The 16,333-nt window shown below is 40.5% G+C and overlaps 1 protein-coding gene across 3 annotated transcripts in view; it reads right to left on the reverse strand.

Annotated features, from left to right (window-relative positions):
• Positions 1–16,333, reverse strand: part of TRIM33 (tripartite motif containing 33) — a 37,773-nt gene that overhangs the window by 4,985 nt on the left and 16,455 nt on the right. Inside the window, exons 5-19 of one of the 3 annotated variants that reach the window (XM_074925175.1) lie at positions 15,081–15,197; positions 12,429–12,543; positions 11,352–11,498; positions 10,722–10,839; positions 9,658–9,902; positions 9,267–9,431; positions 8,220–8,420; positions 7,028–7,160; positions 5,997–6,060; positions 5,537–5,696; positions 4,140–4,486; positions 3,556–3,679; positions 2,548–2,622; positions 1,818–1,970; positions 15–65 (exon numbers count right to left, since the gene is read on the reverse strand). In XM_074925175.1, coding sequence (XP_074781276.1) covers positions 15–65; positions 1,818–1,970; positions 2,548–2,622; positions 3,556–3,679; positions 4,140–4,486; positions 5,537–5,696; positions 5,997–6,060; positions 7,028–7,160; positions 8,220–8,420; positions 9,267–9,431; positions 9,658–9,902; positions 10,722–10,839; positions 11,352–11,498; positions 12,429–12,543; positions 15,081–15,197 — 2,215 coding nt within the window. The remainder of the gene's footprint in view (positions 1–14; positions 66–1,817; positions 1,971–2,547; positions 2,623–3,555; positions 3,680–4,139; positions 4,487–5,536; positions 5,697–5,996; positions 6,061–7,027; positions 7,161–8,219; positions 8,421–9,266; positions 9,432–9,657; positions 9,903–10,721; positions 10,840–11,351; positions 11,499–12,428; positions 12,544–15,080; positions 15,198–16,333) is intronic. The other 2 variants (XM_074925177.1, XM_074925176.1) reach the window with 2 other exon arrangements.

Consider the following 16,333-nt stretch of genomic DNA (forward strand, 5'->3'; position numbering starts at 1 on the left):
TCTGAAACGCTTACCTTCAAATTAATCTCTTGTGTTTCTGCATAAACTTGAACAACTTTCATCATCTAAAAAGGATACCAGAGTCAAAAAAAATGAAATTATAATCCTTTCTAAAGTTATGAGATTGCATAGGATTGGATGACTAAAGTCAGCCATAACAACAGAACAGCTTGTTATGGACCACACCTCTAGTTCTCAAACTTAGCGGAAGCAGCTTTAAACAGTCTTAGGAGGGTGACATGAGGTAAATAAACCTTCAACAAAACACACAACTTTCGTACAAGTAAGTGTCTCCCAGTCATTTTCAAAACTGTGCTCTACTCAGGACTGCTTTCTTCATTATAAATTTTATTTGCCTGAATGCTATTGTGGAAAAGTCTCACTTGAGAGAAATGTTCCATGAGACTACTTTCTTGGGGGTCTTGCCCCACTTTGATCTCTACTTTTTGAAAGCATATGGCTTAGAGGCACTAGATACAACGCTATTCTGAGAGGGCAGGGAGACTCATCTTTTCCCATGAGCCAGCTTTTCAAACAGCAAGACAAATCCGAAACACCTTTTTTTTGTTTTTGTTTTTAAAAAAAAACCCCAACAAAACAAAAACCACATCCATCAGTCCTCGCTCCCCTGTTTTACTCTTGTCCCTAAGAGCTGCAGCATGTTTTCCTCTACGGTAGATGCTTCATTAATTCCCTTGATTGAGAAGTTCACATAATTGCAACTTCTTCCACAGTGCTCATTAACCTCCACCTAATACAGAGACATAAGGGAGTCGGGGGTGTCAAAGTCCCAAATGCTTGTGAGCATTTACAGCATTACATCATTAACCTTGACTTCTACTAGTGCACCTGTGAAACAGCTGAGACTAGTTGTAGGTTTGTGTGCTTTCCTCAATTTACTTCTTCACAGAGTCAGAAATGCAGCCCAAACACTGCAAAACTCAGAAGACATTTTACAGAAGCATACTGGCTGTTTTGTGCATTTCTAAGGTCAGCAGAAAGCCATTCCCTGCAATGCCTTCTCCCCAGGGCTTCCTGTCATCCTTGCTTTAAGGCATCCCAGAAATGAGGACTCCCTCTGATCTCCTACTCTGTTTCAGCACAATACCATGATTTTTTCTGATAGAATGTTTTTTTTTCCACTGGTCCACCTAGTAATAACACTTATCTCCCCCAGTCATGTTTCACGTGGAAGGTGCAAATATTTCATTATCAGAGGGGTTTGCTGCAAAATAAGTCAACTTTCCGCACTCATCAAAAATGTGACTACATACACAAGTTATCTACTGAAAACTGATTTTTGTGAGAGCCCAACTACCCATGAGCTAACACTAGCCATAACACACAGAGTGCTTTTCTGGATTCAGCCTGCACGGGTACTAGACCCAGGGGAATGCCCTTCAGGAAGGCACTTCTCAGCAGAGGGAGTCTCCTCAGTAGAGGTCTCCCGTGTTTCATGAGCGTAGTGACTGTCTGTACAGTCTGAGACAGTTCTGAGGACTGATTGTCTTTATTACCACGCCTCCTAAGCACTTCTACAGTCTGTCCCGTGCACAGTAACAAGGTCACCCTGTTCCTCAGGACATCCCCACACCAGTGAATGCAGTTCACAAGCTCCCTCTGCCACAGCCTCACCTCCCCCTTCAGCCAAAGCTGAGGTAGCTCCAGAATCGATGGGCTTGGTTTTTAAGTGCCTGATTCAGCATCTGCTCCATAAGCAGAAGTTACGACTGGAAGCAGAGCCTGGAGAAGCTGCACACCATGTTGAAATAAATCTTAATCTAAAAAAGATGTATACAGATTGGAAGTTAACATACTTCATTAAACCTTTCACAGTTCTTGAAGATCAGCCGGACATCCGCCACAAAATCCTCAGGAGTCTGGTAGTGTTGGGAATGCTTCTTCTGTAGTTTCTTTTTCACTGTAGATAAATCCATCGGTTTCTTTATAATTTTATAGTAGTTTGGTATCTGTAAAAAACAGTGATTTATCACTACAATGACTACATAGTTCACAGAAGCAGCTGAATTTCTTCATTATCAAAACCATCCATCAGCTAATCCCGTCATGCACGGTACGAGTGTTCAGCATGTGAGAACAATCTCCTTTCCTCAGAGTGTTTGAGTTCTTTCTAACCTCCGGTGTCTATCACAGCAGAGCAATGCTTTTAATTACAGTTACTTCTTTTACAGCTGAAAACAGAAGAATTAAAGCAGCTTCTTTCCTCTTTTCATCTAGAAGACTGACAAAATAAAAAATACTCTCCTAAAGCATTTTGAATTTCATGGGTATCCTGAGATATTCTCTTCCAATTCAAAACCTGCTCATTTAAAGTATCTATAACTATCTGGGTGTGACACTGGGAGCAGAGCCCTTGCACAGAGAAGCAACAGAACCATGACGTACTGGATGACCGCCAGAACTTTTAGATTTATCGAGGGGGGCATGCTTCCATCAAAAGCAGTCAGTTCCTTCCCAAATTCAACTCCAGACTTTTAGAGACCTTATGCCAAAAATAAATCGCAAACTATTTTTCAGGAGACTCACCGAGGCTGGGACTGGCTCTTGAAATTCAATGCTCAGCTCATGACAGTACAGGTAAAGCAGGAGACGTTCACATTTCTTACAAAGAAATAAACAGCTTCACATTAATATCCTCAATTTATCCTCAGCCCACAAATCTGTATCTCTCTATTTGAAATAGGTTTGTACTTTAGCAGCTTAGTACTAGAAAGTTTAAATGCAATCCCCACAAGCTTACTTATAAAACGTAAAGTTCTTAGGAGGGTATTGCTGAGAGGTAGACCACCACCTTTCTGTTCACACGGCAGAAATAGATTCCCTTTTTGCTTTCTTCTTCCTAAACAGAAGCCTGGGGCTAAGTGAATGTAGAGGCAGGCTAATATACAGTCAAATTTTTAAAAAGACAAACTACAACTGCTTTTGTCCAACAATAAACTGTATGTAACAGAGTTACAGATCATTCTCTTCCCCACAAGAGAAAATTAAACAATTTGAAACCAAAGCCAGGGTGTTTCTAGGAATTCCCTGGTGAAATATTTTTCTTTCCTTTACTTTTAATTCCTCTGGAGGAGTTTGATTTGATAATACTCTAACATAAGCAATTCTGGTCATTACACCTTCCATAAGAATGCACCTAAATACTTCTAGCACCTCTCACAGCATAAGCTTAATACACCAAACATTTTAATGGTTCTATCAACGTTAAAAGCAAAGAACTTGTAATTAAGAACAGAGATTAATGCATGTTAAAGGATGCATTTAAATACAGAATATGTGTTTACATGCAAGTTTTAGCTACTAGATGATTACAGTCCCAAGGTAATGGAGCACTCCCACATAGTCACCAACACCTGGACACGTGGTCACAGCAACAAAAATCTCATTACTCATTCTGGGGTTTTTTGGAAAAGCCAGAACTACATTTAATTTGCTGCAGCCACGGCAAAAAGACCTTCAGGAAACAGTGGGGGATCACCAATGTAAGAGAGCACTTTTTTCTAGGAAACAGATTCCTACAGATTTGAGACATACCCTTTGGTCCACAGGACTCAGGCCTTGTGCTGTTTTCCCTTTCTTGCTGTGCTGTGAATTGTCACAATCATATTCTACTTCCGGTTTGCTCAGATCTCTGCAGAACGTACATATCCACTCTCCACTAAACAGAAATAAACACCATTATTCCACACATTCAGGGACAAAGTCTCATCACTGATAACTACAAAGATTTTTTCATTAGCTCCTACAGATTCTCACTGTAGAGTAGTAAAGACTTGGATATCCAAAGGTAAGGAACACCCCTTAATGCTCAAGATAATTCTGCCAGTCCAGGCCATTTCTCCTGCCCTCGTACCCCTCTCCCAAGATCCATCACTTTAGAACACCTTTCTCACCACTACTTTAAATGAATTTTACGTGAGACCATGTATTTACCAGATAAGCATTGACCAGTTACACTCAGAACAATTCAGACAGGCCTTTGAAATTTTTTTACTGACAAGAAATCATCCATAATTAACTGATGCTGAGGATGAAACACCAGTTTTGGTAGTGTGGAAATCTACCACTTGAATGAGACTCTACCGCTGTTCTCGGGAAACATTACGCTGTTCTGGTACCTTGGAAAGCTGAGGAGTGTGGGTACGTGACACGTCAGGTGAAACACCTTCGGGCACTTCTCACAACACAGCAGATCCCCTCCATTTTGGCACACAGCACACCAGTCTTCATTCGGATCATCATCTTTGTTATTGCCTTCTCCTCCAATTCGGGTGGATCGGTGCATTAGACTCCGCACTGGGGATTTTCCATTTACAAGGCTATGTCCAGACTGTTTGCAACTTTCACTTAGATCTGCTGGTTCAGTTTTTACATGATTTTCAAGACTTCCTAATGCTTCTAATTCACTTTCCAGATGTAAGTTAGTGGATAGTGGTGGTGTCAAGCTGCTCTCAGGACTGCTAAGCTGAAATGAAAATGGCACAGGAAAATCAGAGAGTCCATTTTACAAGGCCATCTTTCTTCATATGCTGCAAGTCAAAAGCCATCCACCATGTAGAAGTACTAAACTTATTTCCCAAAATACATGGCAAATCATGAAGAACAGATGAGTTGCATATTGAGAATACTTTTTCACAAGTCCATCCTTTCAAGAACAGACTCACTTCTACTGATGTAAACATGATAGACAAACACACTCATAAAGTTAAAAATATACATTCACTGTCATTAGGAAAAAAAAAATCTTCAAATCCATCACCCTGCTCCCAGTACACAGTCCTATCAAATCAAGCATAGCTGGGAAACACTGAAAAATATTCACTTGAATAATATTTTATTTATGCTCTGGCATAAGAACTTTTGACTGATTGGAAGATTTCTCAATGTAATTGCATACACATGAATGTTCAGGAACTACTAACAATGGGTGATTTACTGCTTTTATTAAGGGATTAAAAGCAGCAAACACACTACACTGCTGGGGGTATTTCATTTTAACAGCTAAAGATAAAATTTACACAACAGACCACCCCGTGTAGACAGAGCACAGTAATAAAGGATATTATAAAGTCCTCAGCGTGGACCAAACCGAGATTAAGACAGGACTACTTTCAACACACAACTACCTCTCACAACAGATGAAAGGAAGACTGGGTGTGTTTTGCATCCACATCACTAAGTCAAGTCCTGTCCAAATTAGGAAGGGAAACATTTGCCATTACTTAATATTTGTTCAACATAAGCCAGTCCAACTGCCCAAGTCCCGTTGCCAGCTTACAGGTACCGATGTCACAACCCCCTAGTGACAAGCAGCCTTACCAGTACTACAAAACCAGGGAGCTCAAGCAGCTGGCCCACACTTAAAGTCCAGACTTACTGCCAGGGAGCAAAATACCTCTCAGTCTTCAGGACTGTTAACAGAATGCGAGGCTTAAGAGTAAAACTGCGCTATCATTTCCAAATTCTTAAACATGCTAGGAAAACCGTAACATACTGTTGCACAAACTAACTTTACCATGCAAGCACTCCTTCTGCCATCCTCTGTTTTTTCCTGCTTTACTGTTCCTGAGAAACTGCATATCTCTTCCTCCGTCCCTGGCTCTTGCTTGACTTTCACTTGGTCAGACTTGAAGTTAATGCTAGTTTTCTCAGCAGTTCTGCCCGAGGAGCCACAGCTAGAAAGATACCAGCATATAAATAAGATGAAAACTCATCAGAGCAAAGAAATTTAAGTGACCATTTCCTGAACAATTTCAAAGGCAAAGCATGCCAGAACATTTACAAGATAGCTCAAGTTTATAGGACAGCAGAAAATTACAGTGAAGGAAAAAAAAAAAAAACCAAACTTCTTCATGTAAGCATTCTTCCATTACTGGGTCACAGGTATATCACAGCCCTATTGACCCACTGACAAGTCCCTTTTTGAATTCTTTGGGTCTGAGCTTTCAGCCTGGCAGCGTTAACGTAACACTCACCTTCCTCTGCTACCTGTGCTGGAGGTACTGGGTGGCCTCACAGGAGTGTGGGAGTTGGATAAACCTGCAAAGAAGCAGCACAGAAGTTGACTTGGTACAAATTTACATTCTGCAGTAAAATAAATGATTAGTCCTGAGCAACACCTGAAGTGCTGCTAGAATATCCTAATTTAATAATTGACATGTCAGCTGCCCTCTCAGTTGTTAGATCAGAACAAAGGTCTAGCACACCATATTAAATAAAAACGCCACAGACAACATTGTTGTCAGTGTCCCAATAATTATTTCACCCAATCCAAACAGTGCTATAGTGCTCAGCCCATTAAGCCACCAATCTTATCCACTGACATCCACCAATAAAGCCAAGAAAAGCAGACTCTACATTCTGCATGCAGGTTTTGAGAAGCATAATAAGTTCCACTGCTGCAACTGTTCATTCACAGAACCTTACGATAAGCTTGCAGAGAGAAGACTAAGAGAAACATCAAATAACTGAAATCAGCTTCTTACTAACAGAAATGGACATCTTCAATGTTTAAATAACGTTGGGAACCGGTGACTTCATTTGTTCACATGCACAGCAAAACCCTGTCATCAACTGGCCATACTTGGAATGACCCTGCTCAAATGACTGTTGGGTGTCAGTATTTCTGTGACTAGGCTATTCTATACACTTACTTCCCAAACCTCAGACTGGTCTAGCCAGGCATCATTTGGGGCAATAACTGAACTACGTCCCCCGATCCCCCCAAAAAAGAAAAAAAGGATTGTGGTAACATAGGACAAAAATAGAGTCTATAGATGGATCTGGAATACTGTGCTCATGTGCTGGCAGTCTGCTACTATAAAGGTATTTCTGAAGGAGAGTAAAATTTAAATTTCCAGAATAATTTATTTCTGAGCAAAATAAATTTTAAACTAACAAAATATCACTTCCTTTTTGGCAGAAAACCGTAGGTAATTATTTTGGTGTTAAATACCAGAAACACCCATCACTTTCTAGAACCACCAGAAATCCCAGTCACACTTACCTGACGACCCTGGGGATAGAGCTGAAGGTCCTGGGGAGGGATTCATGGTACTTGTAGGCTGTGGGGGTAGGTGGCTGCCTGTAATGTATCTACTTAGGAGGTTATCTAAATTACTTGAACCAGCATCTTCCAGCTAAGAGCAAAAACAAAAGTCTGAATCAGAGAGGCCTCATTAAAGTTTCTTAATAATTCCACATCTTTAAGCCGTGGTCAGTATCTTTACCAGATTTGTTCACTAACCCTTCAAGGATTCAGGGTGTCAGCAGACCTTTTTATCAGTTTCATAGAGATCAGTCTTTCAAAACAGAAACCCACAGTCAGAAACTTAAAGTAAAACTTTCCAAAATCTCCCAAATAGCCGAGTTCTTCCAGCAGGGCCACGGCTGCACTAGGTCATTCCAAACCTCCCGGTGCCCGCGCGTTCAGCGTGTCAGTCATACCAACCCCCACATTACTGATGTTGCAAGAGTTATTTCACAATTAAGATATTAAGGGAAACCATGAACTTGTTTTCCCTTTGCATGATGTGAAACCTCCCTCCCATTCACTTTTTACACAGGTTTTAGTACCTATTAAACCCAAGGAAACAGGTGCCCTGTCACTTTAAATGCCAGACAGCGTCACTGCAGATAACGTGTTTGAGACACGCCGTATTCAAAGTGGGGTGTTGTGACTTTGAAAGCAACTGGGAAGACTAACAGCTTCCTACCCAACACTTTCATTAGCGGAAATTAGTAACAGCTATTACATGAACAGGTACAAAAAAGAGCATCTTAACAGAATTCTGTGTTTACTGGGCACCTAGAAGTTGCATGTTTATGTTTTAGACTATCCCACTAACAACTATTTCTAACTTGGTGTGTCATGATGCTTAGACACGTACAGCTGAGTCAGTCATAACCTGTTACCTTGTGCTTTGTTCTAAGGACTGAACAAAGCTGCAGTCAGGTGTAATGACTACAGGACAGTCATTAAACACCAATTAATCTAAAGGTTCACACAGGTCAAGCTGGTCCTATAGTGAAAATAGCTGCATACCCGAGTCAGGGGCTGGAGATTTTAATTCTTGGACTTCAAATGATAACTTACTACACCATTCCACAGACAAGTACCAGTATCCAAATAAAAAAAGATACAGAAAGAAAAGCAAATCCTAACTCCCCCACAGCGTAAGCACCTGATCTCCACTGACCTGGATGGGCGGGATGTCTGGCAGGGAAGGTAAATTCTCTGGGTTTGTTACAGAAGGAATGAGTTCAATTGCTGTCACCGACGGACTTGTTGGACCACGGTTTGCACTCGCCATTGTTGCTGTAGTAGGACTAGTTGGATTAATAGTGGTGTTGTGCACAGAAACAACTGGAAAAGGCCCCGCGTGCCCAGGGTTAGAGTGCTGTAGGAAGAGAGAAGAGACCGCGACCGCGTTACAGACAAACCAGACACCCACTGCATGTAAAACTGCAACACGTGCATTATATGATAGTCCTCAACAAAAAACTGGGGAGGGGAGGAACATATAAACTCACATTTCTGTCAACATAATCTGATAGCGCTGAATGCAAAGCAACTGCTGGTTTTATTTACTTGGAAAGAAACAAAACCTTATGTGGCTAGATAGTTAAACACACAGCACATCTTCCACGATATTATTTTCATATAGTTATATTTCCTCAAAGCAATTACTTCCTCCAAAGACACCTTTAGACTCCATATGTTCTGTTCACAATTTTTTAAAAAAAAACCAAGACAGTAACTGTTTCAAGTATTATAAAGTCATTTTTGGTTTTCCAGTCGCATTAACATTCACTGTCCAGAATTTTTAGTCTTAATGGTATGCAGAGCTCTGCATCATGCATCAGGTTTGTATTTAAAAACACTTTAGGATTTGGTTTCATTAAAAACCCTCAACTACATCACTTTGAACTTCACTATTTCTGACTGTTCTTTTAAGAAACACAAAAGGTGAATGTCACTGAAAAGTGAAAAAGGAAATGTTCTGTTTCCCAGAACTAAAATGCAATGCAAACATTAGAATTCATTTTCATTCTTAAGGTTTGAATTTTCTTGTGTTCAGCAAAAATGTCACAGCACAGTATGCAAGATGAAAAAAGCATATAAATAAATATGTGTAGCTGCGAGTTATGAGTGTTACAGATAAACACATTACAGCTGGAGGTATCATCTATCGTAATGCAAGTCTGGCACAACGGCACAAATGAAGCGTGTACACAGGGTATACTTGTCTTTGAAGGTGAGGTTGCATCATGGAGTATTGTGGTCCATTGTGGCGCGGTATTCCTGGAATACGAGCAGCATTCTGAGCCATTCTCATCTGATGTGCTTGGAAAGCCCCACAGTTCATGTTACCCCTCTGCATGGTCTGCATGCTGATCAACCTGGGAGGCTGCAAGGGTTTTTGTTTTTTAAAATTTTTGCTTTTAACATGGAAAAAAGAAGCCAATCTCTTTCCACAGTAGTAGGTTTACCAGTTACATAACATCACGAAAAGCCAATAGCTGTCACATTTAATGTCAAAATGTCAAAAGATTTTCACTTTTATAAACTGCTTTGTAAGTTTATACTTGACATGGCAATTTTAAGTCTCAGTGTTATGGTAAAAGGTGAAATACCTGCTGCTGCAGGATTTGTGGACTCGTCTGCCGGGGCACTGACCCAGCTGGCTGCCCCATCCTCATCTGCTGCAGCTGCTGGTGCTTTTGTGCGTACACTTGCTGCTGCATGTGCTGAAGTCGAAGCTGCGCTAGATTGATTTGTCCTGGAGCTTTGTTCACGTGGTTTGTCCCTGAAGGAGTCTGTCCAACCACTACATTAGGAGTGTAACTAGGAGTGGGTTTATTTTCAATGACGAGGTTACCTAAATAAAACAAAAAAAGAACTAGGTAAATCTCCATCATCACCCAGAGACTGATAAACGCAGAATATTCAGAAGTTTCTAAGCCCCTGTCTCACCAAGCCAATTACAAACTCCCACTGCACCTAATGCTTTAGGGCAAAGAAGGAATAAACAGCTACACTGAGAAAAACTACCATAAAAGTTTACAGCTATGGTGCCACAACCTACTGTTGCACGCAGCAACACACAGAACAGCAGTGTATCTCCCATTATGAGGTTCTGCTATTTTACAAATGTGTCAGACATCTTAGAATACGAAACTAGCTAAGCATTACTTCTTGATTCACCTGCCCTTCCAGCAATCACACAGACTGGCTTGGTACTTAGCCATAAACTGGGCTCCTATCAACAGTCCTCCTAACTATGCTCATTCACGCAACTTCCAACACATCAAGACATCCAGTATTACTCCATACGCAGCTAAATATGAAGTTCAGACAGGCAAAACTGATGCTTTACTTGTCACAAAAGCTTATTCCAGAAACTGAAGCACCCATTTAGTGCTAGCATGTTACACTATAACCATCAGAAACACTTCAAGAGGGGAAAAAAGGGCCATTCCTAGAACCATTCCCACTGGAAATCAAAATCCATGGAGAGAGCTTTGCTAACAGAAAGAACAGAGCAGATGAGGGGCGTAATCAGGACAGGGTGGGTTATGTCAAGACTTTTGGTCTTCTGCATCAAGAGACGTTATTGCACTCAACTCACATTGGATGAACACCCCCAACTCAGGCTAGTTTTTCAAGTCACACAGAATAAATAAAGCAATTTTCTCACCTAAGTTGACGACGTTCTTTGCCCAGAATGTTGGGTCACAATGGAAGCGTATCGCTCCATTGGCTGCTGGGACAGGATCACAACGCGCCTTTAGAATATGACGTAACTGGAATGTTATCTAATGGAAAGCAAAAACAAGACTGTTAAAGACAACAGAATAAAGGATGAGAATACTAAGAAATGTGCATTTGTCCCGTGAGTTTGGACTGCTGGATCACCAACAAAGACTGTTGATAGCAAGTCTGGTCAGCAGCCTGGAACGTACCAGGAAAATCATCCACCGCACGACTAATTGTTTACTCAACTCAGAGGGTTACAGAGGAGTGCTGTCACACAGTAATTCTGCTTCTGCAATGACTCAAGTGAAACACTGGTGCCTGTACAGAGCTTGACCCCATGCCTTCTACAATAATACCGTTAAGTCCTTAATTTACAAATGAAAAGTGGTGTACAAGTTGGGAAATGTATCCCATTATTACAGAAGGGGGTTTTTTGGGTTTGTTTTTTAAATGAAGCGTGAACAGCTGTCTCTGCCTTGGATATAATCTAATAAAGCTACACAATACTTCTAAAATTCTTTTGACTAAAGTTCTCGGTACTGTACAGACCAGTTAGAGGATGGTTCCTTACCAGCCGTTTACTGTAGAGCAAAGCAGTGCTGCTGCCACTTGCAATAGCCCAATTAGTAAAGTTCATCACATGCTTCACTTGCCGCGAAAGACCAGTGATGTCATTTTGTTGTTGTATTAACTTCATCTGTCTCTCCTTTGTTACATTCTACAAAGAAACAAAAACTTTATTACAATGGGGGCTTCAGATTTATGAGGAAAATATAAACCATTATCAGAGTTCTCAGAGCAAAAGGAAATGTCAAAGCAAAGCAGCTTACACTAATGCTCATATTCAGAGTGGCTAGAACCATCAAATAACAATTCTCTATTTTTTATTCCACTCTACTATTCTTCACAGAGGTATCAAAGTGCAGGGAAAATAGTGGGCTCAGAGACCAGCCTCTGCTTTATCCCAGGAAAGCATCAACTACTGAACCAAGACCACGTTGCCACGGGCACAGCAGTGTGGCGGAGAACTGGGGGAGCCACCCAGGCTGGGGCCCAGCCACGCTGCCCTGCTCCCACCTCCCTGTCCAAGCAAGGGAGGGAAACTGATTTACTGACAACCTAGCACACCGACAGAGCAAAGAATGATGTAAACACATCAAACACACTGCATCTACGTTATGTGCTCAAGACAAAGCCCACAGACCTGTCCCTAGGAGTTTACAACCCGAAGAAAAACTTGTAAACAAGGTGTCAGAAGACAAAAAGAAGCAACTCAACTGTAACAGTACTAATATATTACATAAACCTTACAGAGGTATTTGAGGAAAAGACTAGATTGTACACACCTTAGAGTTACATTCTATAGAAAAATGGCAAACAGAGCACAGAAAGGAGATTTTCAGACACTCCCCTATGATGGGCCTGGTACTGAATGAACCTGAGGCACAGACAGAAACTGAAGGAAGGAGCCACAGGCTCTAGGTAGCAGAAGGATAAACAAAGATTGAACTCCAACACACTACTCACAGGCAGTATTAGCATGGCAACACGTGCAGTCACACCAAACAGTTTTCCAATATGGAATGCGAGTTCTCAACAGGGGACTGGAAACAGTGAACAATACTATTATATTTTTTCTTAACTGTACCTCAAGGTGCTGTAAGAGAGATTTTCCCTTTTTATTGATTTCATTGATGAGAGTGAATATAGCCACTTTGATCTCCTGTTCTACTCGTTTGTTCGTTTCATTTACTTCTTTTATCCTAAAAAAAGATAAATGTATTGTCAGGCAGTCACTCTGTATTATGCCACCAACACTAAACACCACAGGCATCTTTCCACCCTTGAAGAGTGAAGGAACAATTCCCATACTGAAGTTCTGGTAAGAACACAATTTATAGCTTGTTTGATTTCTAAAAGAGAAAACAACTTTTTCAAAGAAGCCATCTAAAATTACAGTTTTGAAAAATAATTTAAACAGTCTGAGATCAAGATAGTATCTCAGTTAACAACTTGTGTTTTACTTAAAATAATAGGAAATGGTCCTTGTGGTTTACCCACTTTATTTATATGTTTACACAGTGACACATCCAGCCAAGACCACACATGTATGTACATACACATATTTATCCCCATATCATGTCTCTTTACTATGAAGAATTTATGTACAATGCCTTAAACTTTTATGCCATTGTATATTAACCAGAAAGGAAGTCAACCCTGAATTTCAGATGGATCCCTTCACCTCCCACAAAAAAAATCTTGTAACAAGAAGGTTATTACATACCTGTAACCAATACACAATATGTTTCACTAATTATTTTCCTGACATTAGTCTACGTTATTCTCCTGTGCATCAATATTACTGCCTTTCAGTTTTTTATACATCTCACCTCTTCATTATTTCCATCATTATCACTCTTCCTCAGTTTTAGTGTCTTCACTACTCTTCAACTTCTTCAGACTCAAGCAAATCATCTCGAGCTCTGTCCACAGAACTTGAAATACAGCATTTTTTAAAGCCCATTGCAAATTCTGGATTTATTTGACCATATCCTGCCTTAATCTAATGACAATGTAGGGCTGCAGCCAGATTCTTTACTTCGCTTGTAGAAGTCAGAGCACAGGACCCTGCCATGAGTGTAAAGACTTAACTTGTCCTTTTCTAAAGGGCTTCTTCACCACTAGATCAAGCATCTGCACTTGTGACGTGATGCATCCCGGTGTGATCACAAGACCAATAGCTACTTGTCTGACAATGATCTTCACTGTTGGTGTCAAACGCCCTTTAATGCACCCTGGACACAAGTGCTTTTCTGGGACAGCACAACCTGGTCTTCTACTCCAACAAACATTCAACCAACCCTTCTGTCGTGGTCTGAGCTCAGAGGGGAACGGGGCACACGCGTTCAGTCAGGAGGCATCCATCCTCGTCTGTGGCACGTAATGCTTCATGATCATGACGGCACCTTCATACTATCTGCTAACACTGACAACATTATTGTATTACACTTGTTCCCATTCCCTGGAGTTTTTATAATGGATTTCGTGCCCTACACTTCAAGAAAGTAACTGAATGGCACGTCAATCATGTTAACCATGATCTTTACAGAATCCAATCACATGCTGCAGAAGTTCACTGAATTTTCAGTGAAGCCAGAAACTCTTAGGAAAAAAAACCACTACAATGTGTTACTCCTATATGCACCACTCATTATTGGCCTTGAATTCTTATCAGACAACGTTTTGTGGCATTTCTTGAGCTTTCAGCTTGATGATTTCCCATGTAACAGGGTTTCCGCCTCTTCAAACAAGTAACAATTCTACAGCTCATCCTCCTGCTCCACGATGGTGTTCTCTTTTGGGTGCCTTCAAAGACTTCCATGCTGAATCGCACATTAACATTTCCCTTTTCATTGCTTCCATCTTCACACATTTGCCTCTGTCATGGCATTTGTTCTCCTTCCCTTACAACTTTTTTAATGTACGTGGTACCACTAAGAGTTAAAAATTTGCAACAGAACGTCTCCTTTTTATCTTTGGTACGTTTCCTTCCACCCTTGTACTTCCCATCTCCAGATGATCTGTCATTTTGCAAATGACTCAGAAGTTGCAGAAGGCTCACAAAGCCACTGAGAATCACAGGGGAATTTCCTGACCTCCAGCACACCACGTCACCACAAGTGGGTGAAAAGCCAGCAGCAGTCACGTGTGCTCTCTGTCTCAGATTCAATACTCCATATGACGTTGAATTCTTAAGTTAAGCTACCTACGGAAAAGCTTGTCTTCCTTTCAGGTAATTACAGTAAGTTTAGCTTGCCTAATTAAAAACCAAAACCAACTCCCCCCCAAAACCCCAATTTCCTATTCAATTTCAAACCAAGTTTTTGTTACACAGTTATCAGCAGCATTCGTATGAAACAAAATTATTTCAAGAAAGATTTCTCTACAGCCAACACTTCTGCCACCTAGAGCTGAACTTAACAGAAACCATACAATATATTTGCCTTGCCTTTTTTATTCCCTCTTTTTTTTTTCCCCTCCCCCAAGTTTAATAAATGTGTCACATCTGTAGTTCTACTCAAAGCTGCCACAGAAGACATCATCTTTCCTGTAACAATTTTCAACAGGTGCATAATACTGTAGGGAAGAAAGTATTATAGAAAGTGATTAAGTCAAATACAACTAAAGAGACAGAATCAACTAAAATGTAAGTATTATTCCAGTCCCATCATTCATCTTACTGTGATTCATTAGAAAGGCAATGTAATAGTAACAGTTAATAATTTGGGGTAGTTACCTATTCTGAACTTGGGTAGCTGCAAAATTTACGTAATTCTTCTTCTCAAGAAGTTTGGCCAGTAGGTTCTCAATTGCACCCTTCTGGTTCTGAAAAGCTTCTTCCAGAAACTGGTACCTTTTCAACAGGCAAAAGGAGGCATCAGTTACCAAGGAGCAATGTGCTGAAACTAAGGGTTCCCAATTTATAGGAAAAGCTATGCAATTCTGAAAAAATATGACAAAACGCAGAGGGAAAAAAAAAAAAAAAAATCAAACTATATGTATGCCCATTTGTGTGCAAAATGTTTCAGTACTGCTAAAATCCTTTGTAAGTGTCCAGAAGACTGAACCTCTACGGGTCACTTGCTAATTCCAACTACACAGGGAGACAATGTGCTGCACTGTTTCCCAAGAGAGCAAGCCATGGAACGCCAGCTAAAGGAGGTACCAGAAACTTCAGAGTTTGGGAAATCATTTTGTTAACATTAAGATGAAGAAAATCCACTGATACGTTAAACACATTAAAGGTACAAAAAAACCCCTATCCCAGAAAAAGTTTTTCAGCTGAGAATTATACTGCTTATATTTGACTGAATTAGTTTAATCTGAAAGAAAATGTGTCTATTAAAAAAAAGTGATCTTTTTTTAATACTTCCAAGTGAAGAATGTATCATGCCTTCCATCCTTCAACCAAACAGCTACTGTATCAAAGGGACCTGCCATTACTTCATCTGAAAAGAGTGCAAGTAGCTACATCAAAGGAAAATAATGGAATTAGTTGCATTTTCCTAACACACATCACAAGAGGAACCAACAGTGCAACAGAAGCAAAACCCCTCTGTAGAAAATGGCAAAGGGAATGAAGCCGTGCCAAGAGTTTTCATCTTCACTGATGGGCTGCTCGACTATCAGAAGCCTCTCCCCAAGCTCCAGGATTCCTACCAGGCACTTGACGCTTCCTGCCTTTGCGGTAAGTAAACTTCACGCTTCTGAAATATAACTTAACAGCAGGGAAAACCTCCCAGAACACCTTCCCTTCTTACTACACTAAATCCCAACATTCAAATTGGCAAAAAACTCCTCAAGTGAAGCACCTTATAAGCTGCATTAGCAGTAACCTGCACTGTCTCCCAGCCACGACTGAAAAACAAAGTAGCAGCGTCTGTTGTCAAAATCTAGAACATTACAATCTAATCTAACAGGAAAAGATTGAACACATGGTCAAATTTACAGTAACACTGTTTCTTGCTTCAAATCCTTCACAATTATGAT

This window comes from Athene noctua, chromosome 23, assembly GCF_965140245.1.
Source record: "Athene noctua chromosome 23, bAthNoc1.hap1.1, whole genome shotgun sequence".
Lineage (NCBI taxonomy): Eukaryota > Metazoa > Chordata > Aves > Strigiformes > Strigidae > Athene > Athene noctua.